The 27,795-nt window shown below is 43.0% G+C and overlaps 1 protein-coding gene across 5 annotated transcripts in view; it reads right to left on the minus strand.

Moving 5' to 3' along the window:
• Window positions 1–27,795, minus strand: part of BCAS1 (brain enriched myelin associated protein 1) — a 102,107-nt gene that overhangs the window by 17,488 nt on the left and 56,824 nt on the right. For 3 of the 5 annotated variants that reach the window (XM_053574218.1, XM_053574216.1, XM_053574215.1), the window contains 3 exons: window positions 25,826–26,038; window positions 13,801–13,842; window positions 6,341–6,514 (listed from right to left, as the gene is read on the minus strand). In XM_053574218.1, coding sequence (XP_053430193.1) covers window positions 6,341–6,514; window positions 13,801–13,842; window positions 25,826–26,038 — 429 coding nt within the window. The remainder of the gene's footprint in view (window positions 1–6,340; window positions 6,515–13,800; window positions 13,843–25,825; window positions 26,039–27,795) is intronic. The other 2 variants (XM_053574217.1, XM_053574219.1) reach the window with 2 other exon arrangements.

Here is a 27,795-nt window from a genome sequence, read left to right on the forward strand (position 1 = left end):
TTTGTTATTTTTTATTTTTTTAGAGACAGAGTCTCAGTTTATCACCCGTGGTAGAGTGCCATGGCATCACACAGCTCACAGCAACCTCCTACACCTGGACTTAGGCAATTCTCTTGCCTCAGCCTCCCAAGTAGCTAGGACTAAAGTGCTCGCCACAACGCCAGGCTATTTTTTTGTTGCTGGGGCTGTATACAGGGCTAGCGTCCTACTCACTGAGCCACAGGCACCGCCCCAACCTTGAGATTTAAAAGAAAAGAAATTTCACCAACCTTGAGATTTAAAAGAAAAAGAATTGCTCACGCCTCCTAGCACTCTGGGAGGCAGAGTCAGGTGAATTGCTTAGCTCAGGAGTTTGAGAGCAGCCTGAGCACAAGTGAGACCCCATCTTTTAAAAAAAAAAAATACCTGGGCATTGTGGCTGGCACCTGTTGTCCCAGCTATTTGGGAGGCTGAGGCAAGAGGATCACGTGAGCCCAAGAGTTTGAGGTTGCTGTGAGCTATGACACCATGGCAGTCTACCAAGAGCAACAAAGTGAAAGTTTGTCTTAAGAAAATTAAAAAAAAAAAAAAATGAAAAAGAATTGGGACAAAAATCTAATTGGGGTGAGTATATCAGCAACATTGTCCATGAGATCAAGCTCATTACAACTGTGAGGAGCTGGACCCACTAGACATTTCCAGGATCAGCAAAAGGTTATGAGTCTGAGCTTTGTGCTATACCAAGCTGCTCAGTTAAAATGGAATCAGACTAGTCAGACAAGATTATTCAGGCAAGTAAGTAAATATTATTTCAATGACAAATGTACTCAGAAAGCCTCTGGCCAAGTTTGACGTAAGCCACCTGTTAGCTTTCTTCTCTTTTCCCTTGTTGTCATGGTAGGTAAATGTAACAGCCCAGCACGTACAAATGGTATCTCCACAGAAGACAGCACCAAGGGAATTACAAAAATTGAGCTTACGGGGGTCTAGCTCCCTCCATTCCTTCAAAGAAAACCAGCTGTAGAAGCATAAACCCCAGCATTAACACAGGAGCAAAAAGGTGAGCTTTAGAATCCACAAAAGTGACAAGTAAACAAAAACCTGAACTGGAATTCTGGCTCTGCCCTTTCCCAGCCCTAGCACTGTGGGAAAATCACTTAGGTAGTCTTAAACACTGAACTCCGTGGTGAGGCAGGGAGAGCATTGGTTCTGCAGGGTTCTGTGTTCATAAGTGAGCTAGTGCCTGCAGTCTGCTTAGCACAGTGCCTGCCATGTCGTAAGCACGCGGTAAATTAATGGACGCTGTTGTTGCCGTGACTACCGATGACTGACATGTGCCACTCGACTACACAGCCACTTTAAGGGCAGAGGATGCAAGTTACTGATGGAGACAGGAACTGCCTACAGAAATGCTTATGCAAAGCAAGAGCAAATTAGTACTCATATTTTAATACCATGGGGAGAATTTGGGATCAAGAACTTTGGCTTTTTTTTTTTTTTTCCAGTGAAGCAAGCCCAGCCTTGGTTCGAACCTGCAACCCCTGGTGCACAGGGCTGGTGCTCTAACCACTTAGTACAGTCACCCAGCTCTTTTTTTTTTTTAATTGAGACAGAATCTCATTATGTCGCCCTCGGCAGACACAGCAACCTCCAACTCCTGGGCACACGTGATCCTCTCGTCCCAGCCTCCCAAGTGGCTGGGGCTACAGGCACCTGCCACAACTGCTGGCTATTTTTAGAGACAGGGTCTTGCTTTTGCTCAGGCTGGTCTTAAACTCCTGACCTCCAGCAATCCACGTGTCTCAGCCTCCCAGAATATGAGGATTGATAGGCACGAGCCACCACGCCCAGCCTTTTTTCGTGTTTTATAATCACCATTAAAGACCACCCTCTTTTTTCCCTTCTAGACAGTAAATTCAACAGGTTTTATAAACAGATTAGATGTAATCAACAAAGCCTTCTGATTTCACGGCTCTGTCCTCCTTGGAGCCTTTAATGTGCCCCATATTAAAGCTCACAGTATTTCTCTGTGAACCCTGAGAATGTTATCCCAGCAAAGATTTTCTTATAAAACTAAGCAACGGTCTAAGGAAAGAGACATGAAGAGGATTGAATGAAATAATGCATGTGAAAATACTGTGGAGGAGGAGTGCACTTTTCAAGGGCCAGATGTTATTAATATTGACAAACTATAAATTCACGCATGTATATTCTTTCTTTCTACCACCTTTGCGGTTTCATCTGCCTACCTGGCCTGTAGACACACGAACGCAGCGCTACCCACTCACTGGAGAAAAACACGCTAGCACTTCAGACATTCACTTTCTTGACGGGCAGCTGAATTAATATGTATAAGACGTTTTCCTATTTAGGCCATGACTCATATCTCAGATATCCCTCCCAATTATTTTGAAATCCTATAGGAGCCCACAGGATTTTGGGGAAGTGACACACCCACCTGTGTTGAAGGCAATGGGAAGGCTTACCTGACTGCTTTTCTTTCCCTGAAATATAGTTATTTGAAACATAATATTTTTTCTACTATTATTTTTATGAAAGGTTCATTTCTGAAAAGAAAAAAAATCACTTTAGAAGTTAATGGGGCAATGCATTTGTAAGGAAAGAAATGCTTCGCGAAGAGTTATTTTACTAGGGGACACTAAAATAGGTGGCCTGAGAGAAACTGAAGAGAGGCAGAGGGGGGTGGCGCCTATGGCTCAGTGAGTAGGGCACCGGCCCCATATACCGAGGGTGATGGGTTCAAACCCGGCTCCGGCCAAATTGCAACAAAAAAATAGTCGGGCGTTGTGGTGAATGCCTTTAGTCCCAGCTACTTGGGGGAGGGGGGCTGAGGCAAGAGCATCGTTTAAGCCCAAGAGCTGGAGGTTGCTGTGAGCTGTGACTTCACAGCCCTCTACTGAGGTGACAAGATGATACTCTGTCTCTAAAAAAAAAAAAGAGAGGCAGAGGGTAGAGTAGAAAGTCAATCGTGATGAGAGTGAACACAAAACAGAGGTTTTCTAGTCTCTTAATTGTTTAAGCAAACCCTTATTTTGCTAACAGCATCTAAAGTTTCTTTTGAAATATTTATTTGCTCCAAATTCCCGCCCCCCCCCCAAACCCTCAGAGATGGGCCAGATGCCTTTTCTGTTTCCAAGAACTTAAAGAAGTTTTCTCCCCTCCCCTTGCATGAATGCAAAGACTTTCAATCAGTTTGGAAGCCAGGAACATGTTATCAAGAAGTGTTTCTTAAAAATAATTGCTAGAGTCCACTTCCAGGAATCTACGCTGTGGGGATGTGAACACATGCATAAAAGTGGGTGGACAGGAATTTTTATGCAGGTTAGCAAAGCAATTGAAATAATCGGTGTAAGACACTTGTCGGTGCTAAATACGGGGATAGAGTTAAAAATAAATGTCTGTTTTCTTCATCAGCTTTTATGCTCCATGAGGACAGAGTCTACATCTGTTTATGTTCGCAGTTGTATTCCTTGTGCCTGGAATATGATGGGTGCTCAATAATTATCTGTTGGATAAGTGAATGAATGAAATGCAAAAAGTTGGAAAGAAGCCAAGTATCCATCAGGCGAGCAATGGGCCATCTGAGTGTGATAAATCTACACAATGCCATTCGAAAAAGTTGTTTTAGAGAATGAGGTAGTCCCACATTAGAGGCTGCAGATTCACATATACACAGGGAAAGGCCAGCGACATACATGAGAGCTGGCCTGGGTGTGACAGTAGGGAGTGGCGGGGATTTTGGCAAGCTAGACAACCTGTCTTTCGTGTACTTGCATTAATCATAACGTAAATATAATGTTTTAAATAAGAGCAAAACAGCAAAAAAAGAGAGAATAATTGGGATATTTGTGATTTTAGGGGAAACCCAACAATCTTGGAAGCAGAGTTTAAACTTTAAGAGGAAAGGATAATGTTTGCACTCCCAGGCATGGCAATAGGTGACAAGGAAAATGGGCAGAGAAGTCCTGATACTCTGAATTCACTATTGCTTGGGAAAATGTTTCCTTGTGTCCCTCCATCCCTAAATCAGTGGGAGGACTAAAATAAAAAACCCATGTAAAAGGTCATTGAGTTTTCTCATGAAGAATGAATTCCAAAGGACCTTTTGTTAATAATTTGCTTCCCTTTACACTTTAAAAATGTTCCCCGAATAACATTTAGCAGATAGCTCTGAAGGAGGTAAGTCTGAATAATGTGGGATCTCATTTGAATTGAAGAATCTGTTTTCGATAGATGCAGTGAATGGTTTAGAGGATTTTTAAAAATGCATTATGTTTGGTTGTTTTTCCCCCTCTTTTAAATGAAGCAGCATCATTTTGGTTATTTGGAAAAGACCGTCATTCTATTTGTTACTTTTTTCCATACAGCAATGAGAAAGCTGCTCATCTTCAATATTATTATGATCTAATTGAGGATCCCATTCGTGAGTTAGATGAGTTGCTAGAAACGGGAGAAAAGTTCTTTTCTTTCCTGGCATCATGTAAAAATTGGTTTAAAAAAATCTCAAATCTTCATCTCCATTTTCAGCACCAAACTACAGATCAAATGGCCAGCAATCCAGACAGGGTTGAGGCCATACGGCAGGCCCACTCTTTACTCTACACTTTTTACTTCATGAGAGTCTAACAAGAGAAGAAAATGATTCCAGTCAACTATTTCTACCATAATTATTTCTAATATGCCTCAACTCCTAGTGGCAAGGATTTGTTTTGTTTTGTGGACTAGAAAGAATTCCTGAACAGGTTGAGCCTGTGCAATTAGAGAGTTGCTTTCTTAAAGGATTAAACTCCTAAATACTCCTGAAAATAAAGGTGCACTATAATGAAATTCTTGTTTTTCATCAAAAGAGAATTAAACTCAATGACCTTTTTTACATGGGTTTTTGGTTTTGGTCCTCCAACTGATTTAGGTTTTGTTGCATTATATTACTTAAGTTCATGGCTGTTTAGACGTTTCATGTACTTGATTACAAACACCAAAAAGATGGCTGTTCACCTTCTTTCTATTCTATACAAATTAAAAACATGTGGCAAATTTCACCAGCTAAGTTATATATCTTCACTAGTAGAATGTTATGTTGTCATTTCTTGTCTTTTTGGTCTTTTTGGTATTTTTTGAGGCAGAGTCTCATTCTGTTGCCCTGAGTAGAGTTCTGTGGCTCACAGCTCACAGCAACCTCAAACACTTGGGCTCAAGTGATCCTCCTGCCTCAGCCTCCCCTGTAGCTGGGACTACAGGTACCCATCATAATGCCCAGCTATTTTTAAAGATGGGGTCTCCCTCTAGCTCAGGCAGGTCTTAAACTCTTGAGCTCAAGTGATCTGCCTGCTTCAGCCTCCCAGAGGTTGTCATTTCCTTATTTGAATTATCTATAAATCAGCTTTTACAAATTTGTGTCACTCATATGTCACTTTCAGAATTTTTGCCATATCAATATGTAAATTGGACTTTTTTCTCTTTTCTTCTCCCATCCCCTGCCCCCCCTTTTTTTTTGAGTCAAGGCCTTGCTCTTGTCTCCCAGGCTGGAGTGCAGTGGTGTAATCAGAGCTCATATCAAGCTCAGAATCCTGGGCTCAAGTGATCCTCCTGCCTCTGCTTCCTGAGTAGCTGGGACTACAGACACTCACCACCACCCTTGGATAACTTCCTTTCTTTTTTTTTTTTTTGCAGTTTTTGGCCAGGGCTGAGTTTGAACCCACCACCTTTGGCATAGGGGGCCGGTGCCCTACTCCTTTGAGCTATAGGCACCACCCGGATAACTTCCTTTCTATTTTTTTGTGGACATGAAGGCTTACCATGTGCCCAGGCTAGTCTCAAACTCCTGGCCTCAAGCGATCCTCCCTTATTGGCCTCCCAAACAACTGAGATTAGAGGCATGATCACCGTACCCAGCTAAAAATATCTTACGTTCTTTATGTAAATAATTGTATTGTCAAAGGAAATGTCATATCATTCCAGTAATGAGAAAAGCAGTATCATGGACCACCAACAGAAGCACACTTTGAAAATAAAAACAATTAGAAGAAAAAAGAAAACAATTAGAAGTAAACAATATGGGCTCCAGTCCCATCCGACCCAAGGCTAACACTTCTATGTTTAAAAGGGAGTTAGCAGGGGTTAAGAAGGGGTTAAAGAATATTAGCAATAAAATGAGACTTTCTCCAGGGTTAAATCAAAAGGAGAAAAGGTAGTTTTCTAACTGCACCTTTCACATTCCATTCCTATCCAGCCCCAACACGGCAGGTGACATATCCTACCCTCTGCCTCTGGGCTGTGGGTCTTTACTCTCGGAAGCAGACCTGGGTTTCCAGTATTCCTGTACTGGAAGTAAGTGGCTTACCATCTGTCTGAGAAATGCCATCAGCGAGGTTCTGGGAGGTTTGCTGTCTTCTCTTCCGAGTTTGATTTCACCGGGTTCCGGGGTAGCGGCATCTCCTTCGCTGAGATCCACCGTTCGTAAGGCTGAGTCTACTTCCTCAGACTTTATAATCTCTACTGGTGATTCACACACCACCTGGATTATTTTGCCAGGTATTAAGAAAATGAAAAAAAAAATCCCCCAAAACACATCATATAAAGTGGGGTCCGCATAGTACTCTTAGGTTTGAATCTACGATCATTTCTACACAGGCCCTCCTATGTAGAGAAGAAACCCTCCTAAACAGCCAATTTCTGAACAGCTCCCAAATTGGGGTGGAAGGGACACTATTCCTTCCACCAGCAAGGTGCAGGCACATGGAGGATGTCTCTGCTACCCTTCAGGGTGTGCCCAACACCCCGCTCCTCCCAGTAAGCCCACCAATTTGGTCCACCCCAAAGATCAATTATACCTGGCCTGTGTAGAAATCAGGAATAATCATTTTCTTACGAATTGAGTCTTAGAGACAGTAGCCATGACACCTCCAGTCCACACCCTAGTTCCCCAGAACAGTCTTCTCTGCGGGAAGGAGAGTGGGGACACCACTCAATTCCACGGACTGGCCTTCCTCATTAACTCCTTCCTCACCACTCCCCAGGCCAGTCACTTGTCATTAGTACTCAGTCGAAGCACACGTTCAGAAGAGAAACAAACTTGGTAAAAACAAAAAATGGCCAAGTTGTTTATGTCCCCTGGCCCAGCTCCCAGTGAACTCCCCGTTCACTGAATGTCAGCGGGGAGCAGGGAGGGTGAACAGGGGTGTGGATGGAAGCCTGCCACCCTGCACCTGAGCCCAGCTCTGCTTATTTTGTGTCCCTCCAGGGGCCTGTCCTGTTTGTGACAGCTTCTACATTTGCAAGGGTCCCTGTGACTGGACGGAGTGAGTTGGCCAGAAGAGGGTTTAATAAAGGCCTCTTTTTCCTCAATCAGGGTTTGGCAAAGCTACCACATCCAGCCTGGTGGATGCCTCTGTGGCGCCTGGGCTAAGAATGGTTTTTATATTTTGAAAGGGTTGTAATACATGTTTTAAAAGATGAGAAATATATGATGTGAATATAGGATAGAAATATGGGATGGTCTACCCAGCCTAAAATATTTACTATCTAGCCTTTTATACAAGTTTTTTGTTCCTGGCTGCTACGGAAAGAACTTACAAAGGCCGCACTTGTAAAGGTGCAGTAGAAGGCTGGTAGAAGACCCCCTGCTGCTTCAGAGCTGTGTTCTCAATGTCAAGGGCTTGGAAAGGGGACTTAATTATTTCTAAAGATACACTATGCTCATGGAGAAACCATTTTCCTTTCTTTTGGAATAAACCATTGGTTTGCAATGACTCAAATTTTCCCCATCAAGAACAACCCTTAGTTTCTACATTGTCAACTGATTCATGGAGGTGCCCATCAACAAATCAACACTCAGGAGACCCTGGAATTTGGCAATGAAATCACAGTAGTATATCCCCCACCTTCTATATCTTAAAGTACTGATAGGATGTTTAGTATTTCTTTTTCTTTCTTTCTTTTTTTTGTAAACTAAGATCGGCTTTGGGAAGTTAAAAACTCAGAAGTCTCCAGGAGGCAAGGCAGGTGGTATTGGCTTGAATGGACCAGATAGGAGATAAGAGAATGGTGGGAAAGATGGTTAGACATAGAAGAATAAGAATGCCGGGTTGGCCAAACAAGACAGGACTGTGAGTGAGCTTCCTCTGCTGAGCTGCTGGTTTTGGACTTTGCTCTGTGTTTAGGAAACCAGCCTGCAACTGGAGCAAACAACAGACTGGGATCAGCAGTCAGCCGTGGACCAGGTCTCTACATACGGAGCTGGTCTGATTCAGTTGTATTTCTGAAAAATAAGCACCAGCCACCAGAGCCTTTGGGGTAAGCCTGAAGTGTAAGTGTAGAACTTGGGCTCAAAGGAAACTGCTGGGGTCTAAGTCTTGTCTTTGATCCTTTTGGTCTTTGCTAATTGAGGGTCAGTGCCCATCACCTCTGTGTTCTCCAGGGGGATGGTGGACACATGAGGAAGTTGTTGCAAAGACTGAATCAGGTAACACCTATGAAGCTCTTAGAACTGTGTCAGACACATAGCAAGTGCTTAATGAATACTTGGTTGTTATTTGTGTTAATATTAGGCTATTTATGAACATGAATTATCTGGGCTCACCCACTGTACACTGGTCTATTATTTACCAATGATTCTATTAGTAACTACTTCTTTGTACTATTCCTGGCATTATGCAAGGTATATATTTTTTTAATACAGAGGGTGGCCATAAAGTTCATGTGCAATTTAAAATTGTAAATGGAATTTACGGCCACCCTGAATATAACCTCAAGAAATGGTTACACAGACAGCTCAGGAAAGATGACATTATTCCCCTTCTACAGATGAAAAGTCTGAATGGTTGAATGACTTGGCCAAAGTCACACTATGGGCAAGTAGCCATTGCAGCAAGGATGGCATTTGCTGCAAGTAACTGAGTATTTCCTAGTTTTTTTTTAGATACAGTCTGTCTTTGTTACCCTTGATAGAGTGCTATCATGTCATCATAGTTCATAGTAACCTCAAATGCTTGGGTTCAAGTGATCCTCTTGCCTCGGTCCCCCAAGTAGCTGAGACCACAGGTGCCCATCACCACACCTGGATAATTTTTCTGTTTTTAGTAGAGGTGAGGTCTTGCTCTTGCTCAGGCTGGTCTCAAACTCCTGAGCTCAAGCAACCTACCCACCTCAGTCTCCCAGAGTGCTGGGTTTATAGGCATGAGCCACCAGGTATGGCCTTCCTTAGTGGTTTAATCAACCAAACAGGAAACAAGTTTAATAGCAGGAAATTCTGGGGGTGGTTCTGTGGTTTCACAATGTCTCTGAGAACTTTAGTTCTTTCTATTCTTTGGCTCTGCCATTCTTGGCACACTGGATTTCTTTTTCCTGATTACCTCTCGGTAACAAACTAGCTGCCACAGTTACAGATATCACAACCTCAACTCAGGGTCCTGAGAAGGAAGGAAGGTCACAGCGAAAGATGGGGTTCAAATGAACTTCCACATAAATTTCACCGGTCAGAAGTAGGTTACATCCTTACCCCTTAGCTGATTATGGGTGAAGAAAATGAAACACTGACCCATCACCCGAGCAATCACAATAAAATACTCTGGGGGTATGACAGTTGCCAATCTTGCTCAAGCTCAAGGGTAGAAAAAGGGAGGAATAGAGAATGACCCTGAAGTAGGTAATGAAGAGAGTTTGACTTGGGGATCCTGGGTTCAGAACTATACTGTCTTTGAAGAAGAGAGTTCTTTTTAGTATGTGTGCATGGGCCAGGAGGGAAAATTTTTCATATAATAAAATGGTCAGATTGTATGGCACTAACTTTGTAAATCAACTTTATTTAAATGCTAATGGTTCCCTTGTTGGGATTTTCTAAATGTTGAGAGGTATCAACTTATAAATTCTCAGTCATAAGTTCTAAGATACAACTGTTCCAGTAGGAGAGAGAGATAGAGAGACTTCAATTAGGTTAAAGTCAGGCCAAGAAATTGGTCAAGGAGAATCTACTAATACCAGTATGGAAATCCAGAAAATCTGGGCTGAGTAAGGGCATGATTTGCATATGCAGACATAAGAATTCAATTTTTATTCGAATATTTTTCCAACTTCCTTCCAGGCCAAGGCTTTGGAAAAAGTTTTCCCTATTTAGAATGTATGACTGAATCTGCACATTTTAATTTTGGGTATGATAGACATTATTAAAATCACATATACGCTATATTTTATTAATAGAAATAAATTCTCCTTACTTGATTTCAGTAGGTGATATGATATTCATCTCATGGAGATGGCTTGTATGTTTAATACAGACAAAATACATCTCAGTAAAGTGTTTCACTTTTTGCCTCAAATTTTGTACCATATTTACCCTTAAAATTTGGATTATATGGTTTTTACTAGAGCTGTGAGTTTTGGAAACTCATTTTCACCAAAATAGATTTCTTCCACTTAAACTTTACTCACAACTTAAGAATATTGATACTAAAGACTTTTTTTTTTTTTTTTTTTGGTGATTTTTGGCCGGGGCTGGGTTTGAACCCGCCACCTCCGGCATATGGGACCGGTGCCCTACTCCTTGAGCCACAGGCGCCACCCTGATACTAAAGATTTTTATTTTAGAATCTTTTAAAATTATTTTTATTGGGTTTATAATGTGATTATTTGATTATAAAGAATTTCCAGAGATTTCTTTTTTCTGCTTGGTAATTATTCTCCCTCATCTGCTAACACACTCCAGTTTTGCTTGAGGGGAACAATCCTTCCAAGTTCAAGACCGATGTGATCTGATGAAGGCAACTGAAAAGTTCTGAACCAGTCAACATAGTCCAGCTCCTGGATGGTGCTGTTCAGTGATGGCTGCAAGTGGCACAATGCACTATTTCCTCAGTTACTTACTCCATCTTCCTGTAAAGGGATGGTACACTGCATTCTTTGCTGTGCAACTTGCTCTGGTGAATGGAATGTGACTAGGTGTGATATTAACCTATTAATGTGACTGGCTGTAAGCTGTAGGAGCCATCTCGTGGTTCACCATGACACTATTTCCTTTCTGCAGCTAGAACTGGATGTTGCTATTGATGGGACAGCCTCTTCTCTCTAGTTATCAGCAGAAAGACAGCTCCTGGGTAGGCCACAGTCAGTGTGCAGATGACTTACAGCAGGAGTGAGGGGAAGAAAACAACTCTTTGCCATTGAGAGCCACTGAAATTAGGGGCTTGGTTGTTATTGCAGCATAACCTGGCAAAAGCTGACCACTAGGGCTTGTGAACGCATTTGAGTCAATGGCAGAGAATCCCAAGACATGAAGGATTGCTCCTGGAACAATCTCTCTACTCTGGACTTGGTGATGTGATGTTGGAATGCTGAAAATGTGGCCAGGCCCACAGGGCTCAGCCAAGGGAGAGCCTTAAATCAAACTCTGTTTGAAACCAGTTCTATTTTCTAAAAATGAGAACCCATAAATTTCATTTTCTTTTTAATCCAGGTTGAGTTGGGTTTCTTTCACTTGCAACTGAGAAGTTACTCACCAAGAGAGATAAACAACAGCAGTACCTATCCCCTGGGTCTGATAAGTCATTGGAAGAAAAGATCTTTCTTTTTTGAGAACATGAACTCACCTAACCAATGGTCAAATAGATTACAGCTAAAGGATTCTCTCGTTTCTATAATCAAGATAAACTTATTGCTGATAGGACTAGAGGCACATTCTAGGGAAAGGGCTAAATTTCCAGGGGCTTCAAAAGCCTTATTTTTCTTTTTACAAAAAACTTTGAGAAATGTCGAAAGCCCTCTGTCTTTTGTTTTGTAAAACACAGGTAGGCAGCACATTCGTTGATAGATTGGTTTAGTTGTAGGTTGAAAGTTGTAGGTAGAGAAATTTTAAAAACAATAAACTCAGGGGTGGTGCCAGTGGCTCAAAGGAGCAGGGCACTGGTCCCAGATACCAGAGGGGGCGGATTCAAACCTGGCCCCTGCCAAAAAAGCCCTGCATAAATAAATAAATAAATAAATGAATACTTAGCCTTATTTAGCTAGAAGTCACTAGTTCAAGCACTCTCGTAATATGGTTAATCATGTCTAATTGCCCTATTGTGAAGATTTAGAACATGATACATAGTTTTGACTAAGGTGATCTCTCTTCCTGGGGAGGAGGAAATTAAACTAACTCGGTTTAACATAGTCCATCAATCTATACAGCTACTGAATCATCTGTGGCTGAATCATTTCACTATGGAGTATAATCCCATTATTTCTCCAATTACTTATTCCATCTTTCTGTAAAAGAATTACACTCTGTCCTTTGCTGTGTGACTTGCTCTATTGAACGGAATGAGAGTAGGTCTGACATTAACCTTGACTGGCTATAAGCTGTAGGAGTCCTTGCTCATTTTATCCACAGCATCAAAATTTAAAGGTCATGGGAAGAAGACTCATGGACTTCTTCCTTGTAGGCTGCTGAAATAGTGACTTTGACTTTGACTCTCTAGAATACAGCCAGTAATTCATGAGAACTTTATGGAATTATGAGCTACCTGAGCTTTGCTGAGCTACTAAGTTTGGCTCATAAAAGGAATGAAGGAAGGAAGGGAGGGAGGAAGGAAGCAAAAAAAGAAGGAAGGAAGGGAGAGAAGGAGAGAAGAAGAGAAGAAGAAAAAAACAACTAAAATGAGAAATAGAGTTCAAAGGTTTTCCTCCTAATAAGAATCATAACGCAGTCTAAAAAAGAGAGAGAAAAAAAAAAGAATCATAACACAGTCATGCCCATTTTTATCCCACATCTTGGACAACGTTTCCGGAACATGTGTGAATTGTCAACATCTGTTCAGCCCCACTCATTAAAAACGAAAGAAAACACTGGCTCTATCCATGGCATGCAAACTAGAGACACGCAGAAGAAGCCACACATGTGGAAATTCTATAGATACACATCTCTAGCTCAGGGAGCTGTTAATTTATTTATCCCCCCTTATATAATGTTTTAAACACTGCACTTCTTTCAGAGCAGAGAGCTGCTGTTGTGGGTCTGAAATTCATGAGGCCAGTTTGTTAATCAACCAGGAAAATGTTTTGGAAAGATGCACGTTTGTGATGCCTTAATAGAGCACCATCCATTCAGACATGAATATACTGTCCTAAAACGCTTAATTACATGGGCGGCGCCTGTGGCTCCAAGGAGTAGGGTGCCAGCCCCATATACCAGAGGTGGCGGGTTCAAACCTGGCCCCGGCCCCAAACTGCAAAACAAACAAACAAAAACAAAAACCCTCTGAATTATATTTCTCCAGAAGATCTGAGGGCATAAAGACAGCGAGGCTCACCCCATCTGGCTCAGCTGCAGACCCAGGGAGTCAGCTCTCCACGTGAGACTGGCAGACTCTGCAAGATATTCTGATGCCTGATGCAATTAGCGGTCCCGGGTACCACCCAGAGTTAGTAAGAAACTGGGTCACCATAGAAACAGAGGGGAATGATCAGTCACGGTGGAGGGAAGCAGAAGTTGCCACATCATTATTCCTTAAGGAAGTGCAAAGCTGCTCAAGTTTGGTAGACTCTTTCAGCCCCTAAATGACAACATGATAAAAATATGTGCTCTCATTTCGCATTGGTTTTGCCTTGATTCAATGGGAATTTACACAAATGCGTGCAATGTTATTCCCCATCCGTCCCTGATGGCGTGGAAGAGCGAAAGAGTCTACAGCAGATGGATAACACGTGCAAGAGTTATGCAAGAGCAAGTTGAGCATGCAAGAACTCAGGATCCCAGAACCAAAAGTGCCCAGTGGTTGGACCCACGGAGGATGAAAGTGGAATGATTCTGTGGTTTGAGGCATAACTTACATTCTCCTCCGCACCTGTGGGAACTGAGTCCTCTTTAACTGACTAAAGGAAGATAAAAACAAAAGGGAGAGTTAAGATGCTACCCCCCAAACTGTCACATAAAAGCAAAGGGTTAATTGGCTAACAGAACAGCCCGACGGTGCAATTTGCAGACGTTGAGTTGGGTGTGCAAATCTTGCTCGAAAAAGAACTTGCAGGAGGTTTACAAACCTGCAAGCAGCACGTACAAATCATGTGTTTCACAGTGGACAATCGAATTCACGTCCACACAAGAGAAAAACTCAAATCCATTCAAGGTGGGAGACAAGGAAATGAAGGAGCAGGAAGAGGGGAGGAGGGAGGGAGAGGGGCGCTCCCACTGAATGGGCACAATGTCAGGTGCATGGCACACCTCTGTGGGTGGGACACGATTACAAGAGAGACTCTCCCTAACAAATTCAAACATTAAAAAAAATTCTTTCCACCCTCAAATTCACCAGAAACAATTAAAAAAATTAAAAATTATGTGTTTAAAATGCGACAAAGGGAAAATTAATACACGGACCCAGTCAGACTACAAATGTACACAGGAGAGGTGTAGCTACAGAAAATGCGAGCCACAGAGTCTTGGCTGTAGGCAAGCAACACATTTGCCATTTTCTAGTGGCCGATAAAAAGACAGATGTATAGTTAATCTTGATGCACAATTACTGTTAGGTAAGAACAACGAGTGCTTAGGAAAATCCTGGGAATAAGTTTAGAGAAGGCCCCTCTCTGGTCACCACACAATAAACAAACGCAGTAATACAACAAGCCCAGTCCTTAGCTTTATCCTGACCACATCTCATGGCCAGCATCCCTCAAACTGGGCCTGTTCCATTGTGCCAAAGTGCAACTTGGCTCATGGAAGGCTACAGGGCTGGAGTCTCACGCATCTGGATTAAACACTGCTCTATTTTCCAGAGTAATTCTGGCATATACAATCCTTCTCCAAGTAGAGGAACAATCCTGATTCCAGCAAAGGTCAATGCCTTAATTGCTTTACCAGTTAGCTGAGCTTCAACTTTCTTATTTTTTGAGACAGAGTCTTGGTATGTCACCCTCAGTAGAGTGCTGTTGCATCACAGCTCACAGCAACCTCAAACTCTTGGGCTTAAGCGATTCTCTTGCCTCAGCCTCCCAAGTAGCTGGGGCTATACGTTCCCGGTCGGCTATTTTTTTGGTTGCAGTCATCATTGTTGTTTAGCAGGCCCAGATTGGGTTCGAACCCGCCAAACTCGGTGTATGTGGCCAGAGCCCTAACCACTGAGCAACGGGCGCTGAGCCTGAGCTCCACCTTTCGAGATTATCTTTGCATTTTTCCTTCAGTGGTTCTTAAACTTTTGAGAGGACAGTGGTGGTGACAGACCACTTTGAGACTTATCTGATAGATCTGGACTCTCCACCCACCCAAAAATAAACGTAAAATACTTGGCAAATAATTTGGGGGCTCAAATAATTTCAGAGTCCATCTTTCCTTGGACTCCAGGTTAAACATGCTTCCTTGTATCAACTGTGTTACTCAGTCCCACCTCCCCCACTCCTGTCCAGAGAGATGGGAAGAAGGGATGTGATACTTAAAATATATCTTCTGCACTGAGATATCTTTTTTTTTTTTTTTTTGGAGTCATCAGTTAACTTTTTATTTTTTTAAGTATCAAAAAATAGACAACTAATATTTATAAATAAAAGTAAAAGATAATTTCATAAAACAGATCATGCTAAATCTTATAGATAATAGACAAAGAAGAAATACTTCAAAATCATTCTAATTGATCTGGGTACACCTGATATTAAAGTTGGAGAAAATATATTATTATAAAGGAGAAATTACAAACGTATGTCACTTATAAATGAGGATGCAATATCCTAAACAACATATTAACATGTTGAGTTAAAAATTAATGTTTAAGTAATATACTGTGGTCAAAATTAAAACCAATTTATGTGAAAATTAGACACTATTTTCTTTTCTTCCTTTCTTTTCCCTCAGCCTTTCCCTCCTTCTCTGTCTGCTCTCCCTTCCCCCATCCGTGTCATTAATTGTCTTCAAATCAAATTGAGTACCTAGGATACATACTTCTCCACTCCTGTGATGCTTCACTAAGAATCTTACTTAAAGTCCCCACCAGACGGTTAAGTGTTAAGATCTTCATTTATGTAGAAGAACAGAGGCACAGAGAGGTGAGGTGCAGTGACTTGTTCAGGTTAAATAGCTAGAATGCGGTGGAAATGGTTCTAAGAGTCAGATGTATCTCCTCCTGTGATGACTTAAAACACATATTTTGGTGACTGTGTCAACTTCTTTCTTTCTTTTTTTAGTTTTCTTTCTTCACAGATGGGGTTTTGCTCTTGGTCTTGAACTCCTGAGCTCAAGCAATCCACCTGCCTCAGCCTCCCAGAATATGTGAGCCGCCGAGCCCAGCCTTGAACTTCTTTCTTCACTTACAGACATGCTGTCTGTCTAGATGAGCTCTTCAGCTTGGCCCATTTATTTCCATTTATCTTCTTCCCGTAGTGAAGGTTCCTTGGGCACAAAAATGGCCCTGAAAAGAATCATGGCATTTCTAAAGGCTTCTATCGGGAAATGATAGCACATTCAAAAGAAATCTGTGGCGAGTGCTCCTTCCTTGGAACTACCTCCTTTTTCTCCAAGACCAGTTGAACACTACTCAATACTATAAACAGGCAAAGAGTCAAACGGTATTTTAAAAGCCAGACTTCCTCAAGCCTTGCCTATGAAGATGGTGGAAGTCAATACACTGTCTACAGTGGTCTGAGAAAACTCTGCCAATATTTCAGAATAATTCTTCTGAATTATTTTCAAACCTTCTTTCCTGTCCCAGTTGGTTGTAACAGGACTCGTTTTTTATCTTTGACTTTCTGAGTCTGGAGAGTTCCTGGCCACGGACCATTCACTGTGTTCCAGAGGACACTAGGAATTCCAGAGGAACAGGAGAGAGTTCTGATGTTTCCTTGATGTTTATTACAGTTTCAGATTTCCAGATTTTTCTGCTGTTTTAAAAATAAGCATTATAAATATTGCTTGTTCCAAATAAATAGCTATTGATTACTTTTAAAGAGACACCTCACAGCAAAGGTTTCTCATTTTGGGAATGCGTCCATCTGAGCGACGCTTGTGCTTCTGGGACTTCAACACCATCTTCTAATTCTCTACCTGGCCATGGATCACCTGGATTTACTAGATATTTTTCTTTAAATTGACTTTTTACTCAAATACATTTTTTTGAAAATGTATTATTATTATAGTAAACACAATATCAACATCCATGCTATAAAGAGAATTATTAAAACACGTGATAAATAAAACATAATTGTTGAGGAGAGAGTGCAGCAAGGGTTAGCGCCATGATAAATGCCTGTTAATATCCAGAGGAGACTTTTTTCTCCATGTCCCGGAAAGAATTGGAGTAGAATGGAAAGAGGAGATACCGTTATTATGTAGCTGATTAAATCTGTTAAGAACCATCCAACACATTTTAAACTTTTTTTTTTTATATTGAGACAGAGTCTCACTATGTGGCCCTCAGGAGAATGCTGTGGTGTCACAGCTCACAGCAACCTCCAACTCTTGGGCTTAAGCGATTCTCTTGCCTCAGTCTCCCAAGTAGCTGGGACTACAGGCGCCCGCCACAATGCCCGGCTATTTTTGTGTTGTTGTTGTTGCAGCTGTCATTGTTGTTCAGCTGGCCCAGAGCAGGTTCGAACCTGCCACCCTTGGTGTAAGTGTCCGGTGCCGTAACCACTGTGCTACGGGCGCCAAGCCCATTTTGAACTTTTTTGTATGTTTGCACAGAGGCCCACAGGTGCAGCCTTCACATCAGCAGCTGAAATCCTCAGTTAATACCAGGATCCAAACAAGGATAATGAGAAGGGAGGCGCTGGTCCCTCTTCAGAATTTGGTACATGAAGAGAGGAATTCATTCCTGACACCCAGAACCCTGTCCAGATCATCATGGGTGATAAAGTCAGGTTCAAATTAATTGGGCAAATGAATCACATCTCTCTGAGCTTCAGATCACTCACCCAAAGATTTATCAAATACAGGGTCGTTTTAAGGAAAAAATAAAGCATGTGTGGGGAAAATCATGGCTGGAACAGAGCAGAAACTCAGTGATGTCTGGGAGTTGGAGTCAAGCTGAACAGTTCCTCTTGCTACTTCCATGAACACCCTGATTTACATGGGAGTCGGAGACCTGGAAGATGTGTGTATGGGCAGGGCAGGAACAACCTGAACTATAATTAGGGTTCACTTGTCTATAGCCTTTTCTATAAGTCACGGTGTATGAAGTGGGGGAAGAAATAAAGATTCCAAGAAACAGGCCCCAGAAAGAGCATTCACCAGTGGAAGCAGGAACGCCGGGAGCAGCTGCTGCTCCAGAGGGGTGGGGAAATAGCAGTTCTGGTCAGGGTGCTGGTGGCTGGTAGAGCAACTCAGTCAGCTCAGCTGTCCTTGAATTAGGTGTGTACTGGGGACAAAGAGGGCTGTGCGCATGGCAAGGGTGGGTCTTGTTAAACGGGGTCGCTCTGCGGCCCAGGCAGGTGAACTATGGCAGGCTTATGAGGCCCAACAGCAGTGACAGGTGGGGGTAGGGTGAACTGGTGAGGATCTTCCCCTAGGCACCTCTGGAGGTGGCAGTGGGGCGCCTTGGGGACGATTACCTAGTAGGGACACGCGGCAGCCCAGACTGAGTCCGATCACCTGTCCTGGGTCCTAGAACTGCTTAGGCAGGATGACTATGGATTTATGTCCATCGGTCTGTGACAGCCACTGCTGCTGATTTAACATCTGTCAAGCTCCTAGCCCAGCACCTGCACACAGGCTGTTTTCAATTAACGGTAGCAATTTTCATGAATACTGGGAAGAAGTGACCTTGGCTAAATCTAATAGACCTATTTAAGATTTCTCTCAACAAATTCTATGTTATTTTTGAAATGTCCTTCAGTCTGTTCAAGTCAGATGTGTGTTTGCTCCGAAACTCTTTATGAACAGACATTTTTAACACCGCTCATAGGTTATTTTAGGTTCCAGGGTTGGAATGTGGTAGGGATGATGTGGGTTCCATCATGTTACTGATGACATAATAGACTGGCAGGTTGACCCTTCGCAAAACGCAAATTCTGGGTCACACTAACTCCAGCCTGTGGTGCCAGTATGTTGAGATCTTTCTTGCTTATATTTTGGACTGCATCCGTGAGCCCACCCAGTTTGCAAACTTGATAAGGGTGTGTTTCAGGTCATTGTCCAAGTTCTTGATGAAAAAATTTAAATAAACAAGGTCAAGGCTAGATTCCAGGGGCATTTCCAAAGATATCTTCTTGCAGTGTGTTCTGTTACCTATTGGTTTGTATCCACCTCAGCATGCATTAACTGAGCCATACAGAGCGGAGAACAGTGGTAGTGCTAACAAAGATAATCGTGATAACAAATTGCATTATTGGGCTGTTATTGTCAGACCGTATGTTATGCAGCTTTACCAGTATTCCCCGTTAGTGTCCAAAATGGAAGCAGATTTCTTCTAATTTTCAGGCTCATGACACGGATTAGACTTTTACTCCTATCTAATGTCACACCTCCCCGTGGGATCTAAGGTGTGTCTCTCCCAGCTGAGAGCTGTACCCCACCCTCTGTACCAGTTCTGTGAGCCAAGCCTGGATCTCACATTTAATCCGCATTTGTACGCAGCGTGGTTTCCACCTGCAATACGTAATGACACATGAAGCCTTCAGGCGACTTTTTGCTTTTCTTCACGTTTTCCAGGTAGTTGACTCTGAGCGGAGGAACCGGAAGGATTAGATTCGAATTCATTACTCTCTGCTGCTAATGAGTATGTCATAGGGGGAAAATCTCCCACGAGGAGGAAAAATAACTTTGTTTTCCCACCTTGGGAACAAATTCAGGAAGGGGATGACAGAGGTGAGAAGGCAAGCTGGACAGAGTTGGTGATGTTGCATCTCACTTCATGCACATGAGAGAGAGGCACAGAATGATTTGAAATGCAGTGTCATCTCTGCAGACTGAGAGGCATTTATTAGGTCCTCAAACTCCCCAGGACAGTCAGGGAACTACAGAGGGTGAGGTTCTCATCCCAACCTCAAAAAACAGAAACACCCCCAGTCTTCTGCCATGAACTGGAGCTCTGGCTGTTATCCGGTGAATCTGAAAACAGTTCAGCTTCCTTAACAACAACACTAAAGTCTAGTTCAACATCTGCAGGATCTTGTTTGGACATTTATGTGGCCAAGAATGAGGCGCTAACCAGCATATCACTTATCAGCATAAGCTTGAACAGTAAGAGTTCCCCTGCTGTAAAGGGCACATTCAAACTTTCTTAAAAAAGTTTCTTTAAAATCCATTCACCTGGTATCATGTAAGCCAGCATTTGTCCTGTTCCTAGCGAGTCTTCCCAAGTACCCTGTGACCATGTGATGGCTCTTCTGAGTTCAGTGATTCACAGTAGCCCTAAGACCTTTCCTGCCAAGCCCACACGTCTCAGCCCATCTTCCAAATGCTTCTCTAATTGTCCCCCATATGCCCAGACTTTCCTAACTAGAATCCCCAGGGGAAGGTACAAAAGTCTGTATGTGAAACAAATGACCCAGGTGATTCAGATGGATTTTTCAGTTCCCTAAGTCTATGTTGATGTACACCAATTGCTGTCTTTTAAAAATACCCATAGCAGGATGGAGACTTTACCTCTTTCACGTTTACATGGATGGAGCTGGAACATATTCTTCTTAGTAAAGTATCTCAAGAATGGAAGAAAAAGTACCCAATGTACTCAGCCCTACTATGAAACTAATTTAGGGCTTTCACATGAAGCTATAACTCAGTTACAACCTAAGAATAGGGGAAGGGGGAAAGGGGGTAGCAGAGAGGGGGGGTAGGGGGTAGAGGGAGGGGGATTGGTGGGATTACACCAGCGGTGCATCTTACAAGGGTATATGTGAAACTTGGTAAATGTGGAATGTAAGTGTCTTGGCACAGTAACTGAGAGAATGCCAGGAAGGCTATGTTAACCAGAGTGATGAAAATGTGTCAAACGGTCTGTGAAGCTAGTGAATGATGCCCCATGATCATATCAATGTTCACAGCTATGATTTAGTAAAAAAAAATAAATAAAAATAATAAAAATACCCATAGCGGGCGGCACCTGTGGCTCAAAGGAGTAGGGCACTGGCCCCATATGCCAGAGGTCGTGGGTTCAAACCCAGCCCTGGCCAAAAACTGCAAAAAAAAAAAAAAAAAAATACCCATAGCATTTGTAACCTGCCCCCCATAGATTAACATAAGATTGAGAAGTTCATTGCTTTGGAAGGGGGCTATAACTCACTGAAGACCAGTCACACAGCTTTTCTTTTTTTTCTAACTCAATTCTCCCAACAGACATGAAAAGTAGACATGATTGGCCAGCGTTACAGCTGCAGAAACTGAGGCTTGAAAGTTTAAGTGATTTGCATAATCTTCCCAACCAACCCCAGCATTTGTCTCCCCAAAAGAAAGCAAGAAAACTTTGGAATCTTGACATTCCAAATCTATCACTTATTAATACGAGTTACACGTGCACACCTGCACTCCCACAGGCGTGTGTTTATATACCAAGCTCCTCCAAAAGGCTGGCAGGTCTTAGGATGATAGCAAGTGAGTCTTATGTGCGATCATTATGAAAGTTCTGAGATACACAATAATCAAGAAATGTAAAATCTGTACGAACGGAAAACAAAGGAAGCCCTCCCAGCAACATCGATAAGCCGGGCAAGTTAAAAGTTGCACGGGTGAATCAGAAAGGACACTGTTGGCTGTGTTCCTTGGAAGTAAAATAATGGGCCATGACACAGTGTGTCTCAAAACTTTCGTAGTGACCCATGGACTTGTTTTGCACTTAGGGTGGTGCTGGCACTAGAAACCACACATGAGTAGTGAGTCATGACCACTGATCTGTTGTTCATAGTTGAAGACATCATGCATTGAGCACTCAGTATGTCTCCGGTGCTCTGTATGTACAATTAGTGTTTTTTTAATAATTTCACTGTGGGCTAAACATGCTCCTTAATTTACAAATAAGAAAATAAGATCTCTGAGCGGTCCAGCAACTTGGCTGGGGTTACACAGCCTAATCTTTCTGATTCTGTTATGCAAGTCTTACCATATACAAGAATTGCCAAAATTAGATATCTTAACCCTCTCATCCAACAGAAGAAATAACTTACGGAAGGTCACAGAGCAAGTAGCAACCCAATTAACCCACTGGATTTTACACATTTTAAGGGAAGTACAAAGTAACTTGAAATTAATTTCCTCAAAGGTTATTTTTGTTTTTATTTTAGAATAAGAAGTATATCAGCTATCAACACTGTAAATTAAAATAACTTAGCCTTTCAAGTGAAATAACAGCCTTTCAACAGTCTGTGATGGGAACAATTCATTCCTGGTGTCCTTACCTCTAGACTCAGAAACTTTGAAATCAATTTGTTTAAAAGCTTCTCAATGAAAAGAGAGAGAAGGCAGAGGGCTTAGGGGGAGGTATCAGTGGAAATTTAAGAATGTCACAGCTTTTTCTTTGTATTTTTCAAAATTTTTATGCGGATGATTTTTTAACTACCGCGTTTCTAATTTAAAGAAGACAACAAAGGTCCCCATTTCACTTTCTGCTAGAGTGTGAGCTTCTCCACAAGAATGCAAAGCTGGAAAAGGAGAGGTGTTTGTTCACAGCTAGTTTTTCAATGCTTAGTCCTTAGCACAAAAAAATTAGCACAGGCTCGGCGCCTGTGGTTCAAGCGGCTAAGGCGCCAGCCACATACACCTGAGCTGGCGGGTTCGAATCCAGCCCAGGCCTGCCAAACAACAATGACTGCTGCAAGCAAAAAATAGCTGGGTGTTGTGGCCGGCGCCTGTAGTCCCAGCTACTTGGGAGGCGGAGACAGGACACTCGCTTGAGCCCAGGAGTTGGAGGTTGCTGTGAGCTGTGATGGCACAGCCCTCTACCCAGGGCAACAGTTTGAGGCTCTGTCTCAAAAAAAAAAAAAAAAAAAATAACAAGTAAAAAAAAAAAAATTAGCACAAAGAAAGTGATTAAAATATTGTTGAATAAGTGAAACTTCCACATTTTACTTCCATACTGAGCTTTCCTTTCTGACTGGGTACAAGAAGGAAAGGCAGGTGATTTGGGTTTTAGTTTCTTATAACTTCACATTTTTAATAATCTACCAAAAATTATAAAGCTGAATAATGGTGCAAAGACAGACGGTGAGCCTGCAATAAATACGATTCTACCAATAGGGGAATGAATGGCAAGTGATCCTGACTTTTTTTTTTTTTTTTGGAGACAGAGTCTCACTTTGTGGCCCCCAGTAGAGTGCTGTGGCGTCCTAGTTCACAGTAACCTCAGACTCAGCCTCCCGAGTAGCTGGGACTACAGGCGCCTGCCACAAAGCCCGGCTAGTTTTAGAGACGGGGGTCTCGCACTGGCTCAGGTGGGTTTCAAACATGTGAGCTCAGGCAGTCCACCTGTCTTGATATCCCAGTGCTAGGATTACGGGCGTGAGCCATGGCCTCCAAACTGACTTTATTTTAAGAGGACCCACTGTGTGCCCTACAGATTCCAGACATTAAGGAAGCACTTGATCAACAGCTAACAGCCTTCCCAAACCAGACAGTACTGAAAGGCAAAGCCTTGGCCTGGTTAGTTCCCCCACCTCCTGAGCACAGAGGTAGCAAAGACGGTTCCTCGGGCATGTTTGTGATACACATGGTGTCTGAGGTTTTACCAGCATCATTTCACTTAATTCTTACTTCACTTCTGTGACATAGGTAGTATTATTATTTGCATTTTGCAAATGAGGAAACTGAGGCACACTGTTGAACCAAAGTCAGATCTGTCTGACTCCAGACTTTTAATGCTCACATCAGTATTCCCAAAACTTCGGTCATTGGTCAACTGTCCACATGGGCTTTGTTTTTTTTGAGACAGAGTCTCATTATGTTGCCCTGGGTAGAGTGCTGTGGCATCACAGCTCACGGCAACCTCCAACTCTTGGGCTTAAGCGATTCTCCTGCCTCAGCCTCCCAAGTAGCTGGGACTACAGGCGCCCACCACAACGCCCTGCTATTTTTTGTTGCAGTTGTCACTGTTGTTGAGCAGGCCCGGGCCGGGTTCGAACCTGCCAGCCTCGGTGTCTGTGGCTGGCACCGTCACCCCTGCTCTATAGGTGCCGAGCCGGTCTTTGCTGTATTTATGCGTCATCTCTAACAGCCACGGAGTGTGCTACGCAAGCTTCCTTACCAGGACCGGCCCCACCTGCCCTCAGCTTCCATGGCAGTGTTAGTGCCAAGCTCGGGCTCTCCCTGGTGACCCCTGCCTCTCAACAGACGTGGCAGAGGGACTGGGCCATTCATTCCTGTCCAGTGGGAAACTCCCAGAGTGGACGATCCACTCTCTAAGAGCCCCGCTGTCACGGCCAAGACTTCCTCAGCCCACTCTGAGTCTCAGGCTCTGCGGAGCTGCTCCTCCTCCCTTCTCTCTCTCCTCTCCAAATGTCAGACCCTCCCTGTGGTTTGAAGTCTCTCTCTACCCACCCTTGCCTTCTCCCCTTTATCTTCTTCCAAAAATATCGTGCGTCAATTCTTCCTTGCTGTCTGCTTCTTGGAGGACCCACATTGACCATTATTTACCTAATATTAGTGCCGTTTTTCACGGAACACTTTCCTTTTAATTAGATTCCTAAATACAGGTACTCTCACCTTGAGGAAATATGTATTAAATCTCAAGTTTAATGCACTAGTTCTATTTTTCCAATAGACTTTGAGTATATGTATGACTATATAATAATTAGTGGAATAAAATGTTCAAACATGAGTCTCCTGCGTCATCTTCCTGGCCACTAATATGCAAACAGATACTCGGGTATTGTTCCCTATATTGTATTGCTGATGAAGATATTTTAAGATAAGTAATGGTGGGTGGGGGGAAGGAGGAGGATTAGTACAGACATGTCAACTGACATCATCCAAAATTTTCATGAAATATTGGAGTTCGTGTTCTGGGAATGAGCTAGATGGAAGATTTCTGTACAACAGAAGCGAACAGGAAAGAGACTCAGAAACCCAGCTGGATTCTGGATGAGGGAGTGTAGCTGAAACCACAGCGGCATCTGAATTTATCATCTGCTTTTTGCGGTGTGCCAGGTGGCATGGATGTTTGGATGAAATTACGAAGTTGGATGCTGCCAGCTCTGGGAATTATGCCCACCCCCTCATCTCTGTTTCCTTGCTTATCTTTCGGCCAAATTTAAAACAGGCAAGAGCTGTGAACATGCGTGGCAGCTGGAGTTTGCTTGCTGTGATGACTAAGGCATAGCTCTCAGGATGACTCAGCCTCACCCACCATTTCCATGAGTGGCACCTCCCTTGGGTACTTAAATTGTAGATGGGGGAGGCGGATACCAGGCAGTGATTTGAATCTTCCTGTCATGGAACACAGTGCGTGCTTGCCCTGGAGGTGAACTGGTGGACACCCTGGTTTTCTTAGAGAGAGGAGAAGACTTAGTGGTTGGTGATGACTGACTATGTGGCTGGGGAGAGGCAAAGATGGAGCCCCGAGGAGGTTGAGAGTGCTCAGAGAAAGCTGGGGGGAACACACGTCATAAACCATTTTAGAAGGAAAATGAAATCATGAAATACCACAACCCTCCCTCACACATTGGAGTCATTCAAAGAATGAAAAGTTCTACTTGTTCATTTCCTTTTCTTCCCGACACACCCATGTTGATAACGTGATCGGCCTCTCAGTCTTCCCATGAGAACATTAGAAAGCCTCAACTCAATGGGGAGTTTGTCATTTTGAAGAAGATGGAAAAAAAAAACCCAAAAACAAACAAACAAACCCTCCATACACTATTACGTTCAAGGATTTCTATTATTATAGAAATAATTTCTGAACTCACTCTAGCCCTAAGGGACTCTCTAGATCTTGAAAACCAGACTTACCTTTTTCCAGAACAGTTTGCCCAGAGGCAGAGAGGCAGGTCCCGATTTCTCCTTGGCACCTTCCTTCCCCGTCTCAGTGGACATCACAGATTGCACGTGACCCGGAGAGTTGCTGCCTTTGGGATTCTTGGCTGCCCCAGGGGTCTCCTGGGGTGTAAAGTTGGCTTTGTTCGACTTAAGGTCGGCGGAAGTGGTGGGTGACTTTTCAGCACCCTACGGAGTTAAAAACATTCAAAATGGCATTAAGATTTTCAAAGTGAAAGATTTATTTATTTTTTAATAAGCATGGGCTGGGGTTATGATGTTAATTTTCTTCTTTATAATTTTCTGTGTTTTCTACATTTCTACTACCCATGTAGATTTCTGTTAAAAGAAGGCCAAAATTAACATAGCAGCATTATCAGTTACGTTCACGTAAGTAACTCATTAGGCAGGAAGGCGAGGTAGGAGTCACTGTGCTGTTAGGAGGGAGATTGCTTGTGGCTGCTGATCTCCAAATGGTTTTGACCAAGGTTCCCATCAGTAAAAACATTTTGAGCATGCACCCCCAATTCCCACATATTTGTGTATATATTATAAACCTGCCTTGTTTTACTAATCCAAATTAGAAATGAAAGATGGATTAAACTATAATTATAATAGAAGTTAAGAAATTTTTCTACCACACTCATACTCCACGTTACGGGATCCCTGATCTGTGGTATAAAGCAGCATGAACAGAACTTGGTGAAAGGGTTTTGAATTAGAAGAGCATCCCCAAACTCCCATTTTTTTCCTTTTTTTTTGGTCACCCTTGGTAGAGTGCCATGGTGTCATAGCTCACAGCAACCTAAAACTCTTGGGCCCAAGCGATCCTTTCACTTCAGCTTCCCGTGTAGTTGGGACTATAGGCACTTGCCACAAGCCCAGCTATTTTTAGAGATGGAAGGTGTCACTTTTGCTCAGGCTGGTCTGAAACTCCTGACCTCAGGCAATCTACCTGCCTCGGCCTCTGAGAGTGCTGGGATTACAGGAGGGAGCCACCATGCCTGGCCGCCAGCCCCATTTCCTCACTTTCAGATGTGGGCCTTACTCTCCACAATGAAAGCTTCATCAAATGAAGCTTCATCACCCCCCCCACAAAAAAATCTAAATTAGGAAATTGGACCAAAAAAATCTAAATCAGGGAATTGGACCAACTCATGACAATGGGGAAGGCTTTACTGAGGAGGGATGGCCACACTGTCATCTGACTGGGAATTAACTGGGGAGGGAGGAAGTGTGCTCCATGCACAGGGAACAGCTGCCCTGTGGTCCTCTGGCAAGAGGTCTGAGCAAGGAGTATTTGAGAGGGGCTACCGCCCCACATCCACCTCTCCTCCTACTTTCCTGGAGAATCCCTATTTGCTCCAGGGCCCATTTTAGACCAAGAACCTGGGGGCAGGAGCTGCCCTCCCCTCTGCCTCTGAGCAAGGGCTCTGGTCTGGTCATTAACCCTGCCCGCCTCACTGCGGTAAGTGCCCAGCAGCTTCATGGCTTCATGTTTCTCGGCTTTTATACTCTCTAACAGATGCACTATTTCTCCAGCTCAAGGCTGCCCCTTGATAATCGCTCAGCCCACTTGACCAGAGTCACATGGGGTGACAAAGAAAGCTCCCTTCCTCCAGGTCCAGAGTTCTAGAATTTCTCTGGGACAGCGCCAGTTCACCTGCTGCATTACATCTTTGGCTGATTTCACCACAGTCTCCTCTGTGTCTCTCTCCCAAGTCTCCCTGGACCAACGTTGCCTCTTTGAGGCGTATTTCCAACTATAAACGTAGATTTAGTAATGACAATAAAAGGTTACAGTGCCAGGCACCATTCTAAGCATGGAATGTTCAATAGTCCTGGGAGGAAGGAACTAATTATTATGTCCATTTTACAGAGAGGGAAATTGAGGTGCTTGGTAGTTAAGTAACTTGCCCAGGACGGAGCAGAGCTGACAGGTGAAT

The sequence above is a fragment of the Nycticebus coucang genome, chromosome 21, assembly GCF_027406575.1.
Source record: "Nycticebus coucang isolate mNycCou1 chromosome 21, mNycCou1.pri, whole genome shotgun sequence".
NCBI lineage: Eukaryota > Metazoa > Chordata > Mammalia > Primates > Lorisidae > Nycticebus > Nycticebus coucang.